Source organism: Alosa sapidissima, chromosome 22 (assembly GCF_018492685.1).
Source record: "Alosa sapidissima isolate fAloSap1 chromosome 22, fAloSap1.pri, whole genome shotgun sequence".
In the NCBI taxonomy this organism is placed as follows: Eukaryota; Metazoa; Chordata; class Actinopteri; order Clupeiformes; family Clupeidae; genus Alosa; species Alosa sapidissima.
Window position 1 is genome coordinate 4,544,238 of NC_055978.1, and position 22,942 is coordinate 4,567,179.

At 47.8% G+C, this 22,942-nt stretch overlaps 1 protein-coding gene across 3 annotated transcripts in view; it reads right to left on the minus strand.

Annotated features, from left to right (window-relative positions):
- Window positions 1–22,611, minus strand: part of sema3c (sema domain, immunoglobulin domain (Ig), short basic domain, secreted, (semaphorin) 3C) — a 42,371-nt gene extending 19,760 nt beyond the window's left edge. Inside the window, exons 1-5 of one of the 3 annotated variants that reach the window (XM_042078153.1) lie at window positions 22,306–22,611; window positions 21,766–21,887; window positions 18,933–19,124; window positions 2,428–2,588; window positions 973–1,035 (exon numbers count right to left, since the gene is read on the minus strand). In XM_042078153.1, coding sequence (XP_041934087.1) covers window positions 973–1,035; window positions 2,428–2,588; window positions 18,933–19,083 — 375 coding nt within the window. In that variant the 5' untranslated portion in view covers window positions 19,084–19,124; window positions 21,766–21,887; window positions 22,306–22,611. Of the gene's footprint in view, window positions 1–972; window positions 1,036–2,427; window positions 2,589–18,932; window positions 19,125–20,317; window positions 20,337–21,765; window positions 21,888–22,305 lie in introns of those variants that run through there. The other 2 variants (XM_042078152.1, XM_042078154.1) reach the window with 2 other exon arrangements.
- Window positions 22,612–22,942: the final 331 nt, after the last annotated feature.

Genomic DNA, 22,942 nt, shown 5'->3' on the forward strand with positions numbered 1-22,942 from the left:
TCTCTCTCTCTCTCTCTCTTTCTCTTCTTTCATCAAGTCATTAGTGCTCAGACAACAGCGTTCCAATAACCAACCTCCCAGCCTGTCTCCCACTTCAGTGCGCACACTTCAGCCCGACTGCAGCCGCCGCTTCATTAGCTGCCCCTCAAGTGACAAGTTTATTCATTTATTTGTCATTCCATCATGGAAGCCAGTCAGATAGAACACCGATATCGCTCATCACCCACCCAGACGAGCCTTGAGAACAGCCAGTCCATTAAGTAAGGCAGAGGGGGGTGATGGGGGAGTGTGTGTGCGTGTGTGTGTGTGTGCGGGGTGGGGGGGGGTAACTGAGGGGCCTGTGGAGCCTGTGGAGCCTGTGGAGTCTCGTCTCACGCTGGGCACTGGCTTTGATGATGGTTGCTTGTGTTTGTGTTCTCTCCAGCAGACCGGGGACACAGGTAGCCTCCCACACATCAGGGCTTGTGTTGCTGGCGAGTGTAAATGAACAGCATGGGGGGAGGCTAAGATTCTCCGTGGGTACACATCTGCACTTCCACATGCGGTCCAGCACTAACAGAGCCCCCCCCACCCCCACCCCCCCCCCCCCCACACACACACACACACACACACAGACACAGACACACACACACACACACCACACTCTTGTGAACAGAGGGCCCTTCGGAGGATCAGAGACCATGTTTGGGGGGGTGCTATCTTGCCCAAGACGTTTTGCATTAACTCATCCCAAAAGTCCTTTTGCATTAACTCATCCCAAAAGTCCTTTTGCATTAACTCAACAAATGAAGCCTATTTACTAAAGTGAATTATATATATTTTACTAAAAACCACCAAAGCAGTGACTAATAATTGAAATCTTCTGCATCACAGGGGAAGATAAATAATTAAAAAAAAAACATGGCAGAGAGCCACATGCTTTCATAAGTCTGCAGATGTGGTCAGAGGGGTTGGTGGTGCCGGTGGTCTTACCGTGGGGTCTTTGCCCGCCATTTGGCACTCCTCGATCTTGCTGACGGAGGCGGGCCAGAACACCTGATGGGAAAAGCATGAAAGCAAATGAATGGGTTTGAAAGGAAGTCATTTCTTCAGTGACTACCTGGAAGCAGAAGAGAGGCGAGCGTGAGGTAAACGTGCACAACACATCAGAGTGAAGACATGTCTGTGCTGAAAGCCTTTGGCAGAGCCATGGGCGGATTATGAACTTTTGAGCCCCTGTTTGATGTGATTTCCTGTATTCTGGTGCATTTTGGGGATGGCCAATACTAAATTCAATCAGATTCATAGCCTACATCGTGATTTGTTGATATTGAGGCAGTGATTCCCTGCAAAGACCCCTGACCCCTTGGGCCCCTGGGCCTGGGCCCGGTAGGCCCATGCAGTAATCCATCCCTGGGCAGAGCAGGAGGCAGTATATTCCTGTTTCAGACAACAGGCTTGTGTTATTGGATAGGAGCAGAAATGCAGAGTTCTTCTGAGGTCTCCCTTTCATTGCGCTCTCTCTCTCTCTTCTCTCTCTCTCTTTCTTCTCTTCTCTCCTCTCTCTCTCTGTATCTCTCTCTTTCTTCTCTTCTCTTCTCTCTCTCTGTATTTCTCTCTCTCCCTCTCTCTTTCTTTCTCTCTATCTAACATTATGAGAGTAGTCTACAAATGCATGTGTGGAAACAACCCCCACCCATCATTGAGGAGGAATGCTGATTAGAATAACAGTTCACTGAATATTAATCCACTTCACTCCTGTCCTCTATGTATAGAATGAGTGTGTGTGTGTGGCTATATGTATGGCTATGTGAATGTGTGTGTCCATTCTGGCATGCATATGGGGTGTGTGTGTGTGTGTGTGTGTGTGCGTGTGTGTATGCATGTGTGTGTGTCACCCTGTGCTCTAAATCAGCATAAGTAATCAGAGCTATCTTATCCCTCCCCCCTTATCTGATGGGCTCATTGTCAGTTCAGATACGCCCTTTTCACCCTTTTAGGGGTCTATGCTGTCCTTTCCCATGCTGAGAGTGCTGAGTGACAGTAATTGCCATTATTACCTGGCATTGTTACATTACCAGCATGGCAGCACTTACACATTTATGCATGGAAAACTCCATTCCGTGCCCTGGCCCCGTGTGATAATATGGTTACATACTCAGAGTACGATTTATGGAGAAACCTGACGAACAATGACTAGCTTGTCCTCGCAGGTTATTAGCCGCTGCCTCTGAACATAACTTATATGGATAAAATTGTGTGAAGCAAATAAAAACAGCCATTTGGAGTAATGACTGTGGACAAACATTAATGATGTGATCTTTGAGCTGCTTTATTACTTTTACCTCAAGGTCTGGGAATGTAAGCTGGATTTCCTGTGCTACTATCATCTATGGATTTCTGGGCCATTGATCATGTGTGTGTGTGTGTGGGGAGGAGTGGACTCACTTTGAGCGTGCCTTGCGTAATGTTGTTGATGTCCATGGACAGGACGTGGTCCTTGCAGCCCACGTACATCCGGTCCTGGTCCTCGTCCATCTGCAGGATCCGGTAGTCCATGGGCTTCTCAGACAGAGTGTAGTACTCAAAGGACTGGGACGCCTGGAGGTCTGGGGTTCACGATTCACACACACACACACACACACACACACACACACACACACACACACACACACACAGACACATATATAAACACACACACGCACACACACACAAACACACACAGACAAAGAAAGATAGGAGAGGGGGAAACATGATGAATACTGAGCAAGGTGAGGGAGCGAGTGAGTGTGAGAGAGAGAGAGAGAGACAACATGAGAGCATGAAGCATCTCCAGTCCAGCAGTCACTCAAGTGCTCTGCTTACTGTTAGCGTTAACTGTAACCAGGGCCTGCCCTGCGGGAGAATGCGGCTCAAGCATCACACCTCCACCCCCCCCACACACACACCCCTCCTCGCTCCATCCTCCAGCACTGTATAGGGCTATATGGAAAAGAGAGAGAGGTGCTCGAAAGGGCAATTTAGCCCGCAGAATACCCCCCCCCCCCCCCCCCCCCCCAAAGCTCTTCAGGGTGCTTCAGGGGGTAGAAGAGGTAAACATCTTCTCTCACCGCAGCACACACTGGTATTCACTTAAAGCTTATGGAGGGCCCCCACGCAGAAGAATGGAGAGAAAGAGAATGAGAAAAAAAGAGATAAATAGAGAGAGTGAGAGAGAGAAAGAGTAAGTGAGAGAGAGAGTGAGAGAGAGAAAGAGAGAGTGAGTGAGAGAGAGAGAGAAAGAGAGAGAGAGTGAGTGAGTGAGTGAATGAGACAGAGAGAGAGATTGCAAGGGGCGAAAGTGCTCTTCACTGCACTATCAAAGCCCTTCGCTCTGAAAGCTAACCTTATGAATATTTATAATTTTTCCAATCAGCACAGAGGGGCCAGGAGAGAGTGCGGAGTTGTGCTGATCGGCACCGCTTCTGTCGCTCCTCTCCTCCTCTTTTCTTTCCTTTAACGCTCCTTTCATCCTTTGTTCCTTGCCCCGCGCGGTTCAACAAACAATTTGTGCTCGGGCCCTCCCCTTGTTCAAAGTCACTTTCTGATTCTTGGCCGAGACCCTTTCTCTTCAGCACAAAGAACCTTTCAGACCCAAAAGGGAGGGTGGTTCCCTCTCCTTGGTTCCTGTACCTTACGGCATATTTAGTCAGGCCCAGCCACGGCCTTTCATCACAAAGCAAGGGACCACTTTTACTACGAGAGTACTGTAGAGTGTGAGCAAACTTTTTACCCCCTGGCCTGTCTTGATTGCTCTGCGAATCTGACATCACACACACACACACACACACAAGTGCGGTAAGAAAGACCACAAGAGTTACTGGATAAGAAAGACCACAAGAGTTAAAACTGAGTGAGACATGAGGTACACACGCACACGCACACACGCACACGCACACACACACACACACTCTGCTTCACCTGACTGTGCGGGATATATATTGGACTGGAAAAGTCTTGTCAGACTCATCCTGTGAATGTGCGTTTAATAAAAATGGGACCTCTGGTGGAGCAGATTGCATCTCTGCGGCTTCAAAGACAGTGCGATAGCATCTCACTAGAGCTCAGGGAAGAATTATTAAAGCGCCACAATAGCACCAAAATAACTCATCAGGATAAACCTGGTCTGACAGAGAGAGAGAGAGTGTGTGTGTGTGTGTGTGGGGGGGGGGGGGGGGGGGGGGGGGGGTAACAGAGAAAGAAAAAGACTGAGAGAAACAGAGAAAGGGAAGAGAGAGAGGGAGAGAGAGGAAGGGAGAGAGAAAGAGATGTACCATTGAAGGAATAACTGAGGTTTAATTACAAACACACATTGCTTTGGCCTTGGCCAAGACGGTATGATTATGCTTCTCCACTGAAATCAGTCAAGGAGAGTAAAGACTTTGTGTGTTTTGTCAACTTTATTTTGCTTCAGGGAGAAAAGCCCCAAAGTCAGAGTTTTTTGCAAGTCCGAATATCCTCCTTCTTGCTATAAACATGAATAAAGGGTTTCAAAACATTAAAAAAGCATCACAATTTTGACCTTAATCCATTGTTTCTCAATTGTCTATCCCTGTTTCTGACCCCCTTCTTGGCCTGCGTTTTTTCCATCTTTCCTTGATCTGCATACCTGACCTAACTCGTCAGTGGTAGTTGATTAGTGGAACATATCTGATTTTGGTAATCTGATTTTGCTGTAAATTATAATTATGCTCACTTTCATCGGGTTTACTTGAAGCAGTGACAGACAGAAAATGCACGCTGGGTTGGGGTGGGTGAGTGTGTGTGTGTGGGGGGGGGGGTTGGTTGTCCATGAGTAGGATTGAGCATACAGATTGATCCAAGACAGTCTTCTTTCAATTAAAAAAACCTTTAATACTAGGCTAGTTCATATTCAAAGAGATAAATAATGCCAACATGTTTTGGCCAACATGGCCTTCATCAGGGCAGAACAGAAAAACGGGATTGAGCATACTCAGAAAACTGAACTGAAGTTACACCATAGCATATTTAACAGTGCTCAGTAACATCTCAAATCTGTTTTAGTGAATGCTGGCCAACACAGAGGGCAAGTCTTGCATACTAGTGAGGTTTGTCAACAAAGCCACTTCTGTTTCTCTTTCCTATGACACTCAGCTTCCCCCCTCAAGGCCATGGTCCACAGAGAAGCACGACTATACACTTGTCGCCAAGGAGTCTCAAACATTCCGTATGTGTGTGTGTGTGTGTGTGTGTGTGTGTGTGTGTGTGTGTGTGAATGTGTGTGTGTGTGGAACGTGACAACACAGACCTTGCACAACTCTTAAGCTTGTTAAAAAACAACTGTTATTCATTCGTTGCTCTTTTTGTTCACTATTACTCTCGTTGTTTGCACAGGGGTGGAATTGGACACGTTCTCGTTTCCGCCCCATTGCGCGGCCCTGTCTGCTGACCAGGAGGCCATGTTGTGGGAAGAATTGACGGGATGCGGTCATGTGACCTTGACACCTCACTGGATAAACAGAGTGAAGGGGGCTTCCACCCCCCCCCCCCCCCCCCCCCCCCCGCTCTGGAGAGCACTGCGAGGTGTCCGGTATCCACTCCGATCCAATCTGAGAGCCCCGACTCGAAACACTCGAAACACGCGATCCGTGCCCAAATCAACACAGAACTCCCTCGGACTGTGCCAGAATCAACATTCCCACAAGCGCTGGGCAGGTGCACGGGGCCTATTGCACCTGCGAGATCCAAGGCAGTAAAAAGTATAAGCGTGTCTGTCACGAAAGGAAATATCAAATGACCAATTAGCCAGATGTTTATCTCCCAGTTGTCGTTGTCACTGACGCAGAATAGACCTCACTGGAGATAAGTGGAAGAGATAGTATCGGACTAAAGGTGCGGTCAAGGCTTTGGATTTCTCCCATAGGATTCGGTATGATGGCGTTATCGCAGTTGTGTTAAATGTAAAAGGATTACATGGTAAGATTGGTTTTACGGCAAACAATATAAAGTGTCTTAGCATCAGCCCTGCCAACTTTCAAACCCCAATGACCTCAGTGAGCGATCAGAGTGTGCTCTTCTTGTTGACAGACTGACAGATACAGTGTCATATCTCACTGTGAGAAAACTGGCCAGACTCTCTGGTACCATCAAAACCGGTCATGTTACCAAGAACAACCCACAAAGTAACAACTTTTAAAAGTCCAGAGACATAACTCCCTGGTCATGCTCCCCCAAATCATTCTTGGATGGAGGACAGAATGGGTTTATGGTGCTCATTGGCGCGTAAATCAAAAGTCTTGAAACTCAAAACCGCGACCCAGCTATGGGGCAACTCCGATTTTTAGTTCATTTAAAACGAATGTACAGTAGACACTTTTGTGATATTGTTTAATGGCGTGATGAATGAATAATGCTCTATCGCCACATGTGCGTGGTTAGTCATGGCTTTGGCCAGATGCTTTCATTGTGACATCAGCAGTGGGGAGCCCAAAGGGGGGGGGGGGTCATGTCACAAACAGTTGCAAAAAGGCATCTCTCAGGGAGTGCAGCCGGTGGTGTGTGTGTGTGTGTGTATTTGTGTGTGTGTGTGTGTGTGTGTGTGTGTGTGTGTGTGTGTGTGTATGTGTGTGTGTGTGTGTTTGTGTGTGTGTGTGTGTGTGTGTGTGTGTGTGTGTGTGTGTTTGTGTGTGTGTGTGTGTGTGTGTGTGTGTGTGTGTTTGTGTGTGTTTATTTTACTAAGATGTGGTCTAACCACAGCTTGGTAACAGACATAAACATGACGAAGAGTTACCGTGGGGACAGGAATGGCCCAGTCCTCCTCCAACTCACTGACGTTGGTCTGACCAATTTTCTGGGAATACAGCCTGAGCTGTGGCAATGTGACGGGATCACCTCCTTAACATGCCACAGAGAGGAGTCAACGTGAGGGGATCACCTCCTCAACATGCCACAGAGAGGAGTCAACGTGAGGGGATCACCTCCTCAACATGCCACAGAGAGGAGTCAACGTGAGGGGATCACCTCCTCAACATGCGCCACGGAGGAGTCAACGGTCTAAATCACTTCCGTTTATTTTTTTTCCCTCGTGCACTCCCGGAGGTGAGAGAAACCCGACTCTTGCTTCCTGAGCCACTCAAAAGCGTCCACCTTGAGCTTGGACCAGCTTCTCAACACAACCCCCACCACCACACAGAAGGTGGTGGTGCTGGTGGGGGCTGGGGTTGGGGTGGGGTGGTGGGAAGGGGAACAGGAAGTCTCGGGGCATTTTCATTATTGATGTGGGCAGGTGGGCTGAGTCTCCTTCCAGCTGGACGCTTCGGGTGCACAGGACCCTGCCTCTGCTTTTGACCGCAGGCACTCGCCCGTGGGGACCCAACAGCTCCGCCGCGGTCGACGCTTGCCGGTCATCTGGCGCCGGTCAGCCGCGTGATACGGCACAGCGGTCGCCCTGGCACTGTAGCAGCGGAGCGTGCCAGTAATGGCGCAGGTGACCAGGCAGGCCATTGCGTCTGTTGCCTTTGAAGTGTGTCTCATTTAGTGGAAGCCACTCGGGCAAGGACTGAAGCAGCGGTCTTTCGTCAAGTCTGGAGACCTCTGGGTCATCCATTATTAAAAGAACAGTGGTGGGTTTGTAGGAGGGTTTGCTGGGAGGTCCTTTAGTATGGTCAGAGGCTACAGAAAGGAAGCCTACAGATGTTAACACAGGACCTAGAGGACGTTGTTGTAACACGCAAGACAGCACTCTTTAGTGAAGCCTACTAAAGAGTCTTCTTTAAGCACAAGGTTGAGGGACTGAGGAGAGTGATAATGGATTTAATGACATGTGTGATGAATGTAAGCACTAACGAATGCAGGCACATTCACCTTGACATGCATGTGTGGTATGATAATGCCTCCTCAGGCCATCCCCACTCCAAGTGACCCTGCCATTGATTTTCACAGGGACATCTCAACACATACTCTTAACATGGATAACATACTCCTGCCTATGTAACCAGAACCTTTCCCAGAAGAAAATGTTTTAGGCAGAAAAGAGGATTTGGATAAACAAGCCGCCAGCAATATATTGCATCTGTCATTTTGTTGCTCAACACAGAGAATTTTGGTCTCACAGTGAACCTTAAAATCAAATAACTTGTCATACAATAAGCTCTCCCTCAGACGTATACAGTCAATAACAAAGCCAAGGGCATATGAAGTCCTAGCAACAGCATGTTTCATAATTGTTTACGACAGCTAGCATTTCAGCGTGAGACAGGGCGAGAAGCTTATATAACATGTGGTTTTACAAAGTTATTTCCCTTTTTATGTTATTGCACTTTTTTATGCAAGTGTTTCTTCTGTTTTTAAGCACAATGAATGAGTGCACTATGGCAACAGCAACAGCTCTCTTAGAGACCTTGGGAATTGAGTGTAGAAAACATAAACAAAACAAACAAACAAACAAACAAAAAATGGGCCTCTGGCTAATGGCCTGGAACAGGGACAAAAAGACAAAGAAAACATCCCATGCCCTGTGCTAGTTTGGCAGTAACTCAATCAAGGGCTAAATTGCAGTGCCGTGGTAATTAAGTTGAGATTGGCATTGTTGGGCTGTCTGGTATGAAATCAGTACTGCGGAATGGCAATTTGAACGTGCCGGCGTTTTTTTCACTGGCCCTCGGCGTTATAACGCTGACTGACAGCCTAACTGTCTATTTGTTTGGTGTAAAAAGCTCCGTTGGGCCTTCAGTGCAAAACAGCGCTGTAGCACTCACTGGTCTGGTCTCAGCCATACAAGGACTGTTCCATCACATCACAGCTGTGTAATGATCGCTGAAACGGTTACAGCTTTTTATGTGAGAGATGAGCGCACCACATAAGTGCCTCCAACATTTTTTTTTTTTTTGAGGTTGGGGAGGTGTAGGGGGTGCAGAGACCTGGCGCCAACACACTGAAGTGGATGGCTCAGTGATGTCAGCAGTGCATGTGTCTCTTTCACAAGTCCACCCTAAATCACCGTTGCCTGGTAGTGACATCATCAAACCGAGCCAGCCAATGACACGCTCTCTCACGGGGGATGAGGAAGACGCCGTTCAGCCCTTGTGCTTTCCGTGTCAGGGGAGGGGAATGCATGCTGGGAGACTGATGGCCCTTTAATACAGGCCTCAGGATCGGCTTACGTGCCAGTGAGGCGTGGGCGTAAGAGCCATCCCTTCATATTAGGCACTATGCACCTGTACAGGGATACGGATACTCTCTGGATGGGAGACAGATATCCGGGTCACACCACCTTCCCCTTGTGTTACCAGGGCTGCCATCCAGTCTAGCTCTCTCTCTCTCTCTCTCTCTCTCTCTCTCTCTCTCTCTCTCTCTCTTTCTCTCTCTCCCTCTCCATGTCTGGGTCTACAGTGTCTGATTAATCGCACTCCTCAAAGCATGGGCAAAGGCCAGTAGGAGCAAACAGACCACCAGCTAAATGAAGTGCCTCATTGCTAAGCTGCATCACCTCCGCGGCACCCCAGCCGGTTCCACCGGTCGTCAGGGGCAGCAAGTGGGCAGGACAGACAGCCCCTCAAAAAAAAAAAGAAAAAAAAATACCCCTGCCTTCCAATTTGTTCAGGCAATAAATATTGGAGCAGGGGATTTGGAGAAACCCCTTTTATTTCGCGTTCCTTGTGAGATTCGAGTGGGTCCCTCTGACCGTGGCCGACTTTCAACCTGTGCCAGGCCCCACGCCCCCCTCCGGTGGGGACAAATAGGCATAGAGCCGCATGGCTGCCCTCACGTAATGCGGCGTGTCAGTAGTCTCATACATTGCTGTGCCATTCAAAGTCTTGCTCTAGGCAACCCAGCGGCCCTCTCTCCCTCCATGCAAGGCACACAATGGCCGCTGCCCAAGGACAAGGGTAGACGGCTCCCCCTCTGTTGTGATGGAGACGTGGGCACTTGCCCACAGATTGACGGCTGGTATTTTGGGTGGCAGGGTTAATCAGGTGAGGTTGACAAGACAGATAGGATGACCAGAGCAAGAGGTAAATGGGGACGTGTGTCATTGTGCAGGAGACCACCCAGTCCGGTTGGCACGTGGATCCGTGTGGAGAAAGTCGTCTGGAAGTCTGTCCATCCGACATTCCCCACATTTTCCCAGGGGGGGGGGGCAGAGTGTGGATTTACCCAACTGGCATTTAAGCAGTTTCCTCTGCATACACATACAGTACATGTAGGCTTACCGGTCATTACAGCCAACAACCGAATTTTGTCATTGTCTCTATCCAAGATCACTATCACTTTGACGCTACAGACTAAACACGATGTGTCATCTTTGCTTATGCCACGGAAAACTGAACATTCTGTCTTAGTTTCCTCGCATTAATTTTCCTCTCATTTCAAAGACCTTCTGTGTGTACTGTGACCAACTGCCTTCTCCACAGAGCGTCCCCTTACTCACAGGCGCTGTGGTGTACAGTGCCAGAAGTCCTCGCTGGATGCGGTTAGTTGCTATCTGCGTCAGTGGCGTGTGGATTTCTGTGGCCTGTCACCCTCCCTTCAGGAGCTGAAACAGGAGCCTGCTGACCGGCCTGCGTCGGCCGCGAGCCGCGTGCTTTGGCCCCAATTAGCATCTGCTCTCTTCTTCACCTGTCATACAACTCCCCCGGGTCACTACCCCCCACTACCCTGTGACCTTTGACCCCATCGAACGGCTTCCACTCACCCCTCACCCTCTTGCGTTGTAAAGTACATGTACTTTTTTTTTTTACTGTCGGAGCCCGAACAACTCCACCGAGACCCAAGCGGAACCTAAGTAGGTTACGGGGGCTTTTCTGGGTCGAGCGTACGGCGCAGCAGAGGCTAGTCCAGTCTTCAACAACTCACCCCATTTGTCACAGCTGCCATTTTGAGAGCATTTTTTTTTCTAAAAAAAAAAGTTGTGTTAGGTTTCATTAAAGCGGCCATACATCCTGTCGGAGGAACCTCTGGACTCAGGCTTTGATGTGTCTGGAGACTAAGTGAGACAAATGTGGTTGATACAGTGGAGGGGGACATTAAAAGATTCAGCCTGAAGATTCTGACTGAAGGAAACCTCTTTTTTTGTTGGCCTTTTGATCAAAAATTGTGGGAGAGGGCAGACATTTTCGTCGGGGTAATAAAATAGTTTGTGAGCGCCAATATGAGATCGGCTTAAGTATTGTTCCATTGCCCCAGTGTTTCCTTTATTTGTTTCATGACCGTATGTTGAAGCCCCCCCCCCCCCCCCCTTCTCTTTACGATTGTGGGAGCATGAGCCGTTCAAATGGAAAAGCACTTAAGTCTGAGTCTAACCCTGCCGAGCATCCAATTGCGTTAACCAAATTGATCCTGATGTATTCCTCAGCAAAAACTTTAATGCTGCAGTGTGCATGCATAGTAAAACAGAGACGGATTGACATCAAACACCTCAAAAGACCTTAGAGAGCAACGCTGTGAATGAATCAAACTAAATCGATGCATTGCTGACATGGAGGAATCCGCTCCAATCATTACCAGTTTGACCTCCACATGTCAGTAAACAGACCAGGTTGTCAATATTGATTGTAACAGATTAAGGTTATTCAGGGCCAAAAGAATTGAACAATCTGACATTCAGAGAAGTCCCTGGGGTCATGGAAAATAAGGAGAAAATGAATGAGGAATTGACAGAAAGAGAAAGAGAGAGGGGGGGGAGAGAGACGGACAGACGAGTTGTCTGAGTACCACGGCCTCAGGCAGGAGTACACTGCCTAACCTTCACTGGAGAATGTCCTAACTCAATCAATTAGCACTGTTAACAAGCAGACACATGCCTGGGGACAGGGACAGGGACAGGGACAGAGAGAGAGAGAGAGAGAGAGAGGGAGAGAGAGAGAGAGTGATAGATAGATAGATAGATAGATAGATACTTTATTGATCCCCAGAGGAAATTCAAGGTCTCAGCAGCATACAGACAACACAAACACATTCTTTAACAGCAGAAAGAGTAATTAAAGTATATAATATAAAAACACAACTAAGCAATAAGGACAGTAGAAGATAAAGAATATGCTAAATATACTAAAATACAAATTATACTAACTAACACTTAATCTAAATCAATTCTAAAAACAGTATCCACATAGTGGTGATTAATCAATCAGAGGCGCTTGCAATGACTGAGGCAGGGACTGAGCCTGTGATGGTGATAGTGCAATGGTGATAGTGGTCATGGTGATAGTGCAAATGAGTAAGTCCAACAGTGCAACAATGCAGAAATAAAGTAAAGTAAAGTCTATATATCTATATATTTAACTATTTTAAGAAAAGGTATAAGTGTGGCCACAATTCGGCTGTGGCATGGAGGGAGGGGTTATGCATATGTGCTAATGTGCTAATATAGCACGCAACCAGTGAGGCAGAAAGACAGTGGTAAAAGTGGCTAGTGGACAGACAGTATCCAAACATGGAGGGGGTGAAGAGGCAGACAGACTATGCAGAGAAGTCTATCTCTCCTCTTCCCTTAAGAGAAGCATTGAACAGTTCAATGGCCCTGGGGACAAATGACTTTCTCAGTCTGTCTGTTGTGCAAGGCAGTGAGCGAAGTCCCCAGAGAGAGAGAAATGAAAGAACAAGACGTCTAGGTTGTTGGTGCCTCTTGCCACACCCCTGAGGATGACAGCCCCGACAGGGCCCTGGTTTGTGTTGCTGTGGAATTCCCCAGATTCTGAGGCATTACAGTTGTTTTTGATCAAACTTGTTTATGTTTTCTATTTCTGTGGACGTCATGCCTCTTAAAGCAGGCCCTACATGGAAGATCAATACTATACCCCTGGACAGACACTAATCGAATTAGTGTCATTTTTCAGACTTGCTAAGCTGCTCTCCTGAACAGCTACCACCTTCTTCTAAAATGCCCCTCCCCCATGGGTGACCTCTGACCTTTCGGTGACCTTACAAGGCAGCTCCTCGCTGTCCTCGGTTTGTGTCTTGTTTAATGTAGTTATTACTCAGAGGGTCATAGACTTAACAAACAGTCAAGAGGGCAACCCCAGCCAAAAAACATCACCATGAAATGCATTTAAGAGAGATTTAGAAAGATGTATTTAAAATCAGGGGCGGGGTAAACATTTCCTGAGCATTAAGCCATTGTTATAGATGTCAGTGTTTGATTTATGCCAGACTGCTGCAGCTCTGGCACGGCGCAACCGTGTCTAATCTAAAACCCTGATCTTGACATAAAAGAATGTGGAAAATGCATTACTTCTAGCCACGTCTCACACTAGGTCAACTCTCGCCTCGACTTTACCCTGGTATTAAAAAAAGCAGGATTGGACTCGGAATGCAAACTGAACCTGATTGCGGGGGCTCAGACATCATTTCCGACATTCCAATAAACAGTTGAAGCCACATCGTTGTTAAACACAGCACTTGGGTGACCAAACCACAGAGGAGTATTTTTACCAGAGTGATTCAGCAGAATCAGACAGGACTGAGGCGGAGGCTAGTGTTCCAAAGTCTTTGGCGGAACAGGCATCGGTCAAAAAAGCCAACACCCACCGGTCTGAGCTCCCATATGGCCTCCAACCACCGACACGTCCACCTAACACAAACACCTCAAACAGTCTAACCTCTGTCCCCCCTCTTTCTCTCTCTCCATGCTAGAATATGCTAGAACAATGACGAAGTGTAGGAAGAAGTCTAAGGAACGTAGGTGAAGGTGAAGAGGCCTGGGTGAAGAAAACGGCATGTCCGCTTCCTCTTGGCTAACCGCGGTGTAGGCCGTGTGGACGGCTGTTTCTGCTCACACAGAGGGCCCGAGGCAGCGGAGGCAGCGGAGGCAGGGGAGGGATGGCGAGGCAGAGGCAGAGGGAGCAATCGCTCATCGGAAACAGTCCCCGCTCCGAGCCGTCTCCGACACGAGCCCGAATGGGAGTTCGGCTCAGAGACGGATGAGGTGGATTAAAATAGACTCAGGGGTTTCTATAAACGCAGACGCAAAAACACACACACACACACACACACACAGACACACACACACACAAGTTCTAACACAGATATTTGCACACACACATACACACACACATTCCCGCATGCACAGAGAAACATGGAACAATACACGCGAAACATCAATCTGAAGACGTATGAGGCGGATTAGAATGCTGGGACAAACACTGAGACGAGCACACACACACACACACACACACACACGCACGCACGCACGCACGCACGCACGCACACACGCGGACACACACACACACACACACACACACACACACACACACACACACACACACTATCCTCCAAACACACACAGGCATGTATGCACACACAAAACAGTCACCTACTAAATCGCATTTACCTTCTTACCACCATGACTAGTTTGGGTTAAGAGAACAATGATTGAGTTCACACTGCTTCTTACCGAGCCTTTAAAAAAGATACCACCCGGGACATGTCACACAGCCTGTCCTGTTCACCGCTCAACAATGACCATGACACTCAACACCCAGACGTGTTAGTCTTTGACACGCAATCATCGCTACAAAGAGCCAGAGACAAAACAAAGACCTGCAGCGGCCTGTGTGCAAAGAGTCGTAACTCAAGCAGCACGGCGGACGCAGATCTGACTCTCGCTGTGTAGATGCCACACCATCGGTTTACGAAAGAGACTCCGTGATGCGTGTCTGTCCATGCAAACAGCAATGCAGGTGAGGACTGGACAAACACTTTCTCAGGATCGTTAAAAAAAAAAACACAAAGCAGAAGCTGGTTGGGTGGCCTGGGATGAAGTAACGCAGCCGTACGGCTCCACGCATATTTTTTACCCGAGCCCAAGGTTTAATGAAACGGGTCGAGTTAGATTCCCGACGTGTTCCACATTCTCCCAGAGTCACAAAGGAAACAGCCAAACAAACGTGCCTGTCTCAACTTAAATATTTCTAGCATGCGTAATGAATTGGGTCTCTGTATACCCATGGAATCCCTGCTCGGGTTCTACCTGACCCTTGTTTCCCACTCTCACCACAGGTTCAAATAAAACTTTCTGGAGGTCTTGGGTTTCTCTTGATAAGCACACAAGGCTATCGGGCTACATCTCTGAGGTCTGGCCGAGGCCTAACACAGCTCTATTTGTTATTGTGCCTTACAGCATGATTCAAAGTAATTAGCGTGATCACAGCAATATTAAAAAGATGGAGAAAACATTGGCATCATCTCCCTGCTGGTACCGCCAAAACTCACATGAATCTTAGAGCTCATTACGTGATCACAAGACACCTCGGGGGAAAATACTTCAACGGCATACAGTATATGGAACCAATCGGAGGGCTAGACTAAATATTGGACGTCAAAACATCAAACAAATGTATAAAAACACACTGTATAAATGTGTAACTCTTGTGTAAATTTGACTTGCACTCCAGTATGGCACAATGTGCGTGTCTCAACACAAACGGAGTTCGTCATGTTTATTATCATGCTCTGCTGAGAATAAGGCTAACGTTCATCACATTTTTAGCGCAGGGGCTGCGATCGATTGTGTTTATTATGGTGCTATGTTGCTTGGCCCACTGCACTGGCTTCAACGAGACAGCGAGAAGAGATGGAATGTCAGAAGCAGCAACTTCTCTCCAAGACAAGACGCGATCGCTCCTGTTCGGGCCCGGTGAACCCGGGTCACCCATGGGGTTGAGTTTCAGGGGCCCCCGGGGGGGAGGTGGGTGGGTGTTGGGGGATGAGAACCAGGGAAGAGGCCAGGAGGACCTCCACCGACGCTGGCCTTTGCTGCACACTCCAAACAAGCTGACCCCAGCTTCTACCTGCTTTCCACTAAATCCTCCCCTTCAGGGGATTGTTTTCCCACCAAGTTGAAGTTCAGGGTCAGAATAATAAAGACATCCCCCCTCCCCCCCCCCAACCTCTTTCCCGTCCCCTATTTCCCCTCGTGGAGCCACCAAATTGGCCCAATTGTGTGGAGCGTGTTGCACTGACACAGGTGCTGACCCACCTGCTGCCTCTGTCCCTCTGTCTGACCGGTAGCTCGTCATCTCCCTGAGGGACCCCTTAGACTTAGAGAGCAACTTCCACACTGAGGCATTCCAATCTCGTATAAGGAAAGAGGTGGAGAGAGAGAATGAGAGAGAATGAGAGACAGAGAGAGAGAGAGAGAGATGAGGGGGCCTTCACACTTGAGCATCAGCTCCCCTACTGTCAGTGAACATCTGGCGATTTCTGACTGAGATCCAACTCCTTCCTCGGGAGATATACACTCCCATGCCTCCTTCGCACCGTTGTGATTTACGGCTCACGAAGCGAGATCAATTCAACCTCGTCTAGCCGTGCGTCACGTAGTACAGTATAGCGTGGACTTAAATCATGGAAACAAACACACAGACCTGAGTTATGCTCCCATACTGAGTTTTGAGGCCCCTCTTTCCCTCTCACTGTCTACCTAACCAACGACTCAAGCGGCCAAAATGTGCCTCATGAGAGGGACGCGATGCAGCCATCCCAATACATCACACTCTCAATCTCGAGTACACCTGTGCTGTTTTCCCCCCATCTCACCTCCACCCCCCCCCCCCACCTTCCCCGATCGAGCTCTCATCATCAAACAGTAAACCGCTACAAGCCGGCGGCTGTGCTTTCGCTACTCCTCGCTCCCTAAAACTGGGTGTGAGTGTTCCTCCATGTCGCCACGCCACGCCACGCTGACGACTTCAGCAGAGCACGTCTAATCCCGAGCAGGGGGGGACCAATCAAATCCACACCTGGGCTCCTGCTGTGGGGTGGAGGCCAGACTTCTTTTCAGCATGGTGACCCTTTGACCACAGGGGTCAGCCATTTTCATGGGTCTGCAGCGCGTAGCAGAAGTCACAGAGGTCTAATTCTGGTGGTCCCCCGCTCCACTTCCCCTCCAGGTTTTTTTTTTTTGTCCCCGTTTTTGGCAGCCACTGTTCTCAGGTCAGCACGGTGCACCAGTGAGCCATGAGCTGTTGAGTCAGTCAGTGAGTTGGTAGTCAGACTTCGGCAGTGGAAAGACGCTGGATAAAACCATCTCACAGCTGTGCAGCACACACACACACACACACACACACACACACACAGACGGAGGAATGAACGGACAGATGAGGGTGACAGGAAAGAGTGAGAGAGAATGAAAGTCAGAGAGAGGAATAGAGAAAGAAAGAAAGAAAGAAAGAAAGAAAGAAAGAAAGAAAAAAGGAAAAAATTACTTACAGGCCAAGAATGATAATCAGAGAAAGACAATTACAGCGGTGAAAAGTCGAAACTGTGATCTGTAATGAATTAAATCTCACTTAGGCATGAAGAAATGAGGCAAATGAGTGGGAAAGTAAAAAACATATGCTGACAGGCAAATAAAGAGTGTGAAATAAGGTAAGCTAGCCTGAGAAGATACAGCCAGTCCATTTTTACATCAGACAAGCTGAGGCCATCCAACACAAAGCCCACCATTCTCCCCAAACACAAACCCACTGGCAACCTGCCGCACGACCATCCCACCGATCAGCCAGGGCCGTAACTCACCCGCCACTGTACTCACACTGTATGTGTGTGTGTGTGTGTGTGTGTGTGTGTGTGTGTGTGTGTGTGTGTGTGTGTGTGTGTGTGTGTGTGTGTGTCTTTGTTTGAGTGTGAGAGAGCGAGAGTGAGACAGAGAGAGATAGAGAGAGAGAGTGCAAAATGCCAAACAGCCAAGGCCACATTAAGGGCCTGACATTCTTGTCACCACAGAGACAGACACAGAACAGACGCCCCACCAGATCTCCCCTTCCTCCTCCCCCCATCCACCACCCCACCCCGACACACACACCCACACACATCCACACACACACACACACACACACACACACACACACACACACACTCCTCTGCCCCAGTCTCTCCTCATCCAGCAGTGCTAGTTAAGGGCAATCAACCATCTCCTGTTGAAAGCACCTGTACAGCATCAGCGCTCTCCCCCTACCGCAAACATGGAAGTCTGGAGCCTCTGAGACCTGGAGAAAATAGGCCCCCTCCACCCCCCCACCCTACCATCCTCGAACTCTCAAGCCCATTAATAATTCAGTCAATGATCCATGTCAACGTAATTAAATATGAAGAAATAAGAACAAACTGGATAGAATAATGAGGAACAGGACCTTCACTGCACTCCCCGTCAATTAAAGTTTAACCGTGCAGAGACATCGGGGCCAATTCACCGCAGACTCACATGGGCATGTGTTGATTCAGAATTGATTCACCGCATCAGTTGATTCATGCATGATTCATTGTCTAATTAGACCCAGTATCGATTCATAGCAAAGAGAAGTTCAACTCAGTCACATTGTAGCTTCACAGCACGTCTCCACACAGGTGAAATTCTAACAACCTCACTGTTCACTCTTGTGATTCATGATGCAACTCGACTCTTGACTTCACTGATTCATGGCACAATTAAGTTAGTCCAAGCCTGATAACTGAGAGCACTTGCTCTAAAACAGCCATAAATCAGATCCCTTGTAAAAGCCACATCCACTACAGTAATATGTACATGACAGGCAGACGGATGAAGCGCATAGTTCCAAAGGGAGGCGAGGCTCCTCTCTAATAGCACCTAAACCACGTCAGTAGCGTCAGTCTGCTGTGTAAATCTGTCTCACCTAAACGGGATGTGTGCACTGCACTGATAAGAACCAAGTTTCCACGCTCAAAACATTTATTAAATAGTATCTTCCGCCAGTGACTGGATCGAAACCAGGTCAAACTCCATAAATTAGTTCACATCATGAGAGCAAACACACACACACACACATTTTGGATATGCGTTCAGCATTAGCGGTCTTCTCTAGAATAAGGCGTCATCTAACCCTTCTCCAGGGTAGATGATAGATAGAAGACAGACAGATACATGAAGATCCTCCGCACTTTATTCTCAAACAGTATTCTCACGAAGACACACAAGATGCCAACTCACTGCTTACCAGTAAAAGTGAGGAAGACTCTGGGTTGTGGGGTAGAGAAGGGGGATACGGCGCTGAGGAAGACGAGCAGAAGAGCCAGTGTTGTCGTGGCCGTCACCTTGCCTGATGATGACTCCACTGGCCAGGTCACATGACCCTGTGGCCACCCCATGATGTCTGGGAGGAGAGAAAAAACACCCAGACCAAAAAAACCTGTAAGGGGAAGAGAGAGAGAGAGAGAGAGAGAGAGAGAAAGAAAGAAAGAAAGAAAGAAAGAAAGAAAGAAAGAAAGAAAGAAAGAAAGAAAGAAAAAGAACAAAGTGATTAATCAAAATATTCAAAACCTCCATGTCTCACACACCACGTCTTTGGTAAGAAGTTCTGTATGTGGATCAAAGGTCTCCTGTGAGAATTGGGAAATGCACTATTGCCTTTCAAAAGACTGGTACAAAATGCATGAGTTAACTCTTTATAAAAAAATAACTTGAGGGCCTTTTCTCTGTTTTTCCCCCTTCTCTGAGACAATAAGTGATCAATAATGAATAAGGACAAGAAGAACACATGCTGTTTAGGGATTCTTTCATCGCTGCAGGAGAGCTCAAAGGCATCACTGGACAGAGTCGGGACTTTACAGAAACATCACGCCAATGCGTGGAGCACAAATATATATTTATATTTGCGCAGGGGAAATAAAAGACGGTCTCCACGCTCATGGCTTATACATGAGCGGTCTTGAAAGATTGATGGCTGGTCGTGAAGAGGAAAGCAGGCGCGCAGGATATCTACGAAAGTTTCAATTTGCAATGCGGTGGCAGGTAATGGTTGGGTGGCAGAGGTCAGCCCGCCCTTTCGCAGAAGGCTGGTCGCAGCTGCACTAAAAAAGCTATGCTAGGACTCCGCTACCTATGTTTATGTTGGTATGTGTGTGAAAGTGCATATGTGTGTACAGGACGCGCGCGCGCGCTTGTGTGTGTGTAATAAGGCTAATCGGTTAGCATATGGAAAACAGAGTAAGGTGGAGATTGCTTTGGCAGTGCGTCTAGGAGTATAGCAGAGAAATGGAAGTTGCAGGGCGGAGAGAAGCAACCATGCAAAGCAACTCTCTTTCTCTCTCTCTCTCTCTCCGTCCATAAGATGTCAGCCACACAGCTGCTAAAGTCATCACTGGGGAACCCAGCAGGCTGCCACTGGACGTCATAAACCATTACTCCGAGATAAGACACCATGCGCCCCCGCCACCTTACGCATAGTCGCATACTCATACACTCACACTATAGCTGTACATGCTGCCAAAACACGCGCACACGCACACGCACGCACGCACACACACACACACACCTTCTCTTTGCCTATATAACTGCATAGCACACACTAATAAATACAAAATACAGTCCACACACTCTCACCCTTTTTTTCACAACTCTTTGTACAGCATCACTGAGACTTGAGTTCTGGTGCGCATTAACAGACAGCAGAGGAATTCATTAAAAAGCACCTGAGCGCTGGTCCCGGTATGCCTGACTGCTTCTCTCTCTCTTTCCCGATTTAATCACCCAGCCGTGCCTCACAATAGACCTATAACGAGGATTGCCCCACTTCATAACTAAACTCAGGCCCGCCAAACCACTCGCATCGTTTATAGTCTGGGACTTTTGAACGCAGTCCAGGGATACTGTCAAAAACGTCTGGCCAGGAATGTTTAGAAATGAAAGTTTAAATGCCTTTGGTTCAAAGCCAGTTTTAAACAAACAAAGACACACGCTACATTTGAATAGTGTGACGATAATCGGCTTTATAGTGTGTTGTTTCTGAATATACTGGCCTAATGAATTTTCCATTTCGCCTATACAGAAACCTCCCTCTTCAAAAACAAAACGATGCACACAAAACATTAAACGGGTGATTTACAAAATCAAGGTTTGTTTATTTTAGATGCTTAACAACGTCCTTGAAAGGGAGGCTCATTTTTATGTCATCTCATGAACCTTAAGTCATTAAGCATCTGTCGTCTGTGATGTGTAATACATATGCACACAATTTGGTTTGTTTAAACTGTAGTAATTGACTGAAATGCACTTGCAGCTGGACGAGAGATTGTTTTGAACAGTCTGCCTGTGCTCTTCCTTGTTAAATATAAACAGAGATTGGTTACAGACAGAGATCGCCAGGTCGTAATTGAATCAGATGCATTTAAGGCAGGAAATCGCATTAGTCCGTTGGAGTCAGTGGAGGTAAAGAGCATCGTATGGTGCGAAAGAGCAGTGGCGAGGCGCACGCGGGCGGCAGCCTTCTGTCCATGCGGGAATCAGCGCACAGCGGCGACCAGTGCTACCCGTTACCGCCTTTCCCCATAGCCTATCTGCCAACAGCTCGCTTCCCTGACGCGGTGCCAAACGCACGCTTGACTCTGAGAAAAGAAGAAAAAAAAAACTTAACTTATACCTTCGGCTGAATAAAATAAAAAAATAAAAACTACAATGCGGATCAAGAAAAGGAATCAGAAGTGCGTCGTGGCGGTTATGAAATAGGCTATTAGTTTAAGACTCACTGGACCCATTAATAGACTTTCTGCTTGCTATTTGCTTCCACTTGTTTGTTTTTCATCCGCATAAATAAGAAACTATGTATGTTTGAAATAAACACTATGCCTTATGTTTCATACTGAACGTTTTGGACGAGTTGACGAGTTGTTTGGCGGTAGTGTTTAAAGGAGTAGGGTACTCGAAATATGAGCACGAATATGCAATAGTAATAGGACCACATGTTTTAGATCATAAAAATACAACTGAAAGGTAATAGCCCATATATAAATGCAAATAATATGTTACATGCCAAACCCACGACGTGCACTAACCTATTAGTCTAACAAATGTTATTCAGTAAAACCTTTGCCGTTATCAGATCTGAGACCTCCTTCTGAATTTCCACAGAAATCAACTGGCTCTTCTCCATAAGACAGTGAAGTCAGCAGAGAAACTAGGAAAAACATAAAAAGACACCCACAAGCAATATAAACATCATCTCCAGCCACAAGATTAATTCAACAGACTTGGCAAGACTGTCAGGGTGGCTGGGTGGGCACGCTGTTTGAGATGAATCCTGCATGAGAACTTTAAGCATTGTCATTTCCCTTGGTCTCACCAGTGGGACCCTCGCACCTGTTAGCCAGAGCCCTCTGATCCAAACCCCCCTCTCGACACAAACGCACGCACACACACACACACACACACACACACACACACACACACACACACACACACACACACACACACCTACTGCCTCTGCTCCATCTGGACCCCAGGCTGGAGAAGGAAACCCACACACTCCCAGCAGGGCTCAGCTCGCCAGCTGGACCCAGATCCTGATCTGGACACCAGTCGGGGTTCGGACTTACCCTCTTAGTCCGTCTTGAGACTGTTGGTGCCAGGTGCCAGTAGGTCCAAAGGTTATCCTGGTCCCACCGAAGACAGCTTCAACCTCCTTCTCTCTCTCTCTCTCACACACACACACTCTCACTCTATCTGTCCGTGGGTGTGAGTGTGTATGTGGGTGCGTGTGTGTCCCGTGAGTAGGTTCACTGGTGCTCCGTGTCTGCCTCCTTCAAGTGACTACCCAGAAGAGAGGGGAGAACGGAGAAGAGGAAGAGAGGACAGGACTGCTATTCCATCCAGTTGCCTGTAGGACAAACAAATCTGAATGAGCAAGAGAGTGAGAGAGAGAGAGAGAGAAGAGGGAGGAGAGGATAGAGAGAGAGAGAAGAGGGAGGAGAGGATTGAGAGGGGAAGAGGGACGGAGGGGGCAGAGAGAGAGAGAGAGGAGGGAGACAGAAGGAGGACGGGTTTCCTATTACACACGTCTCCACTCACTCACACACACACACACATACACACACACACTCTCACCCTCTTTCTCATCTCTTTATGCCCCCCCCCCCTTTAACGAGGCAACAGACTGATCACAGAGACGTCCCTGAGCAAACATTGGTTCTGCTGTGAATCCTTGCCACACACAGAGAGAGAAAAGGGAAACAC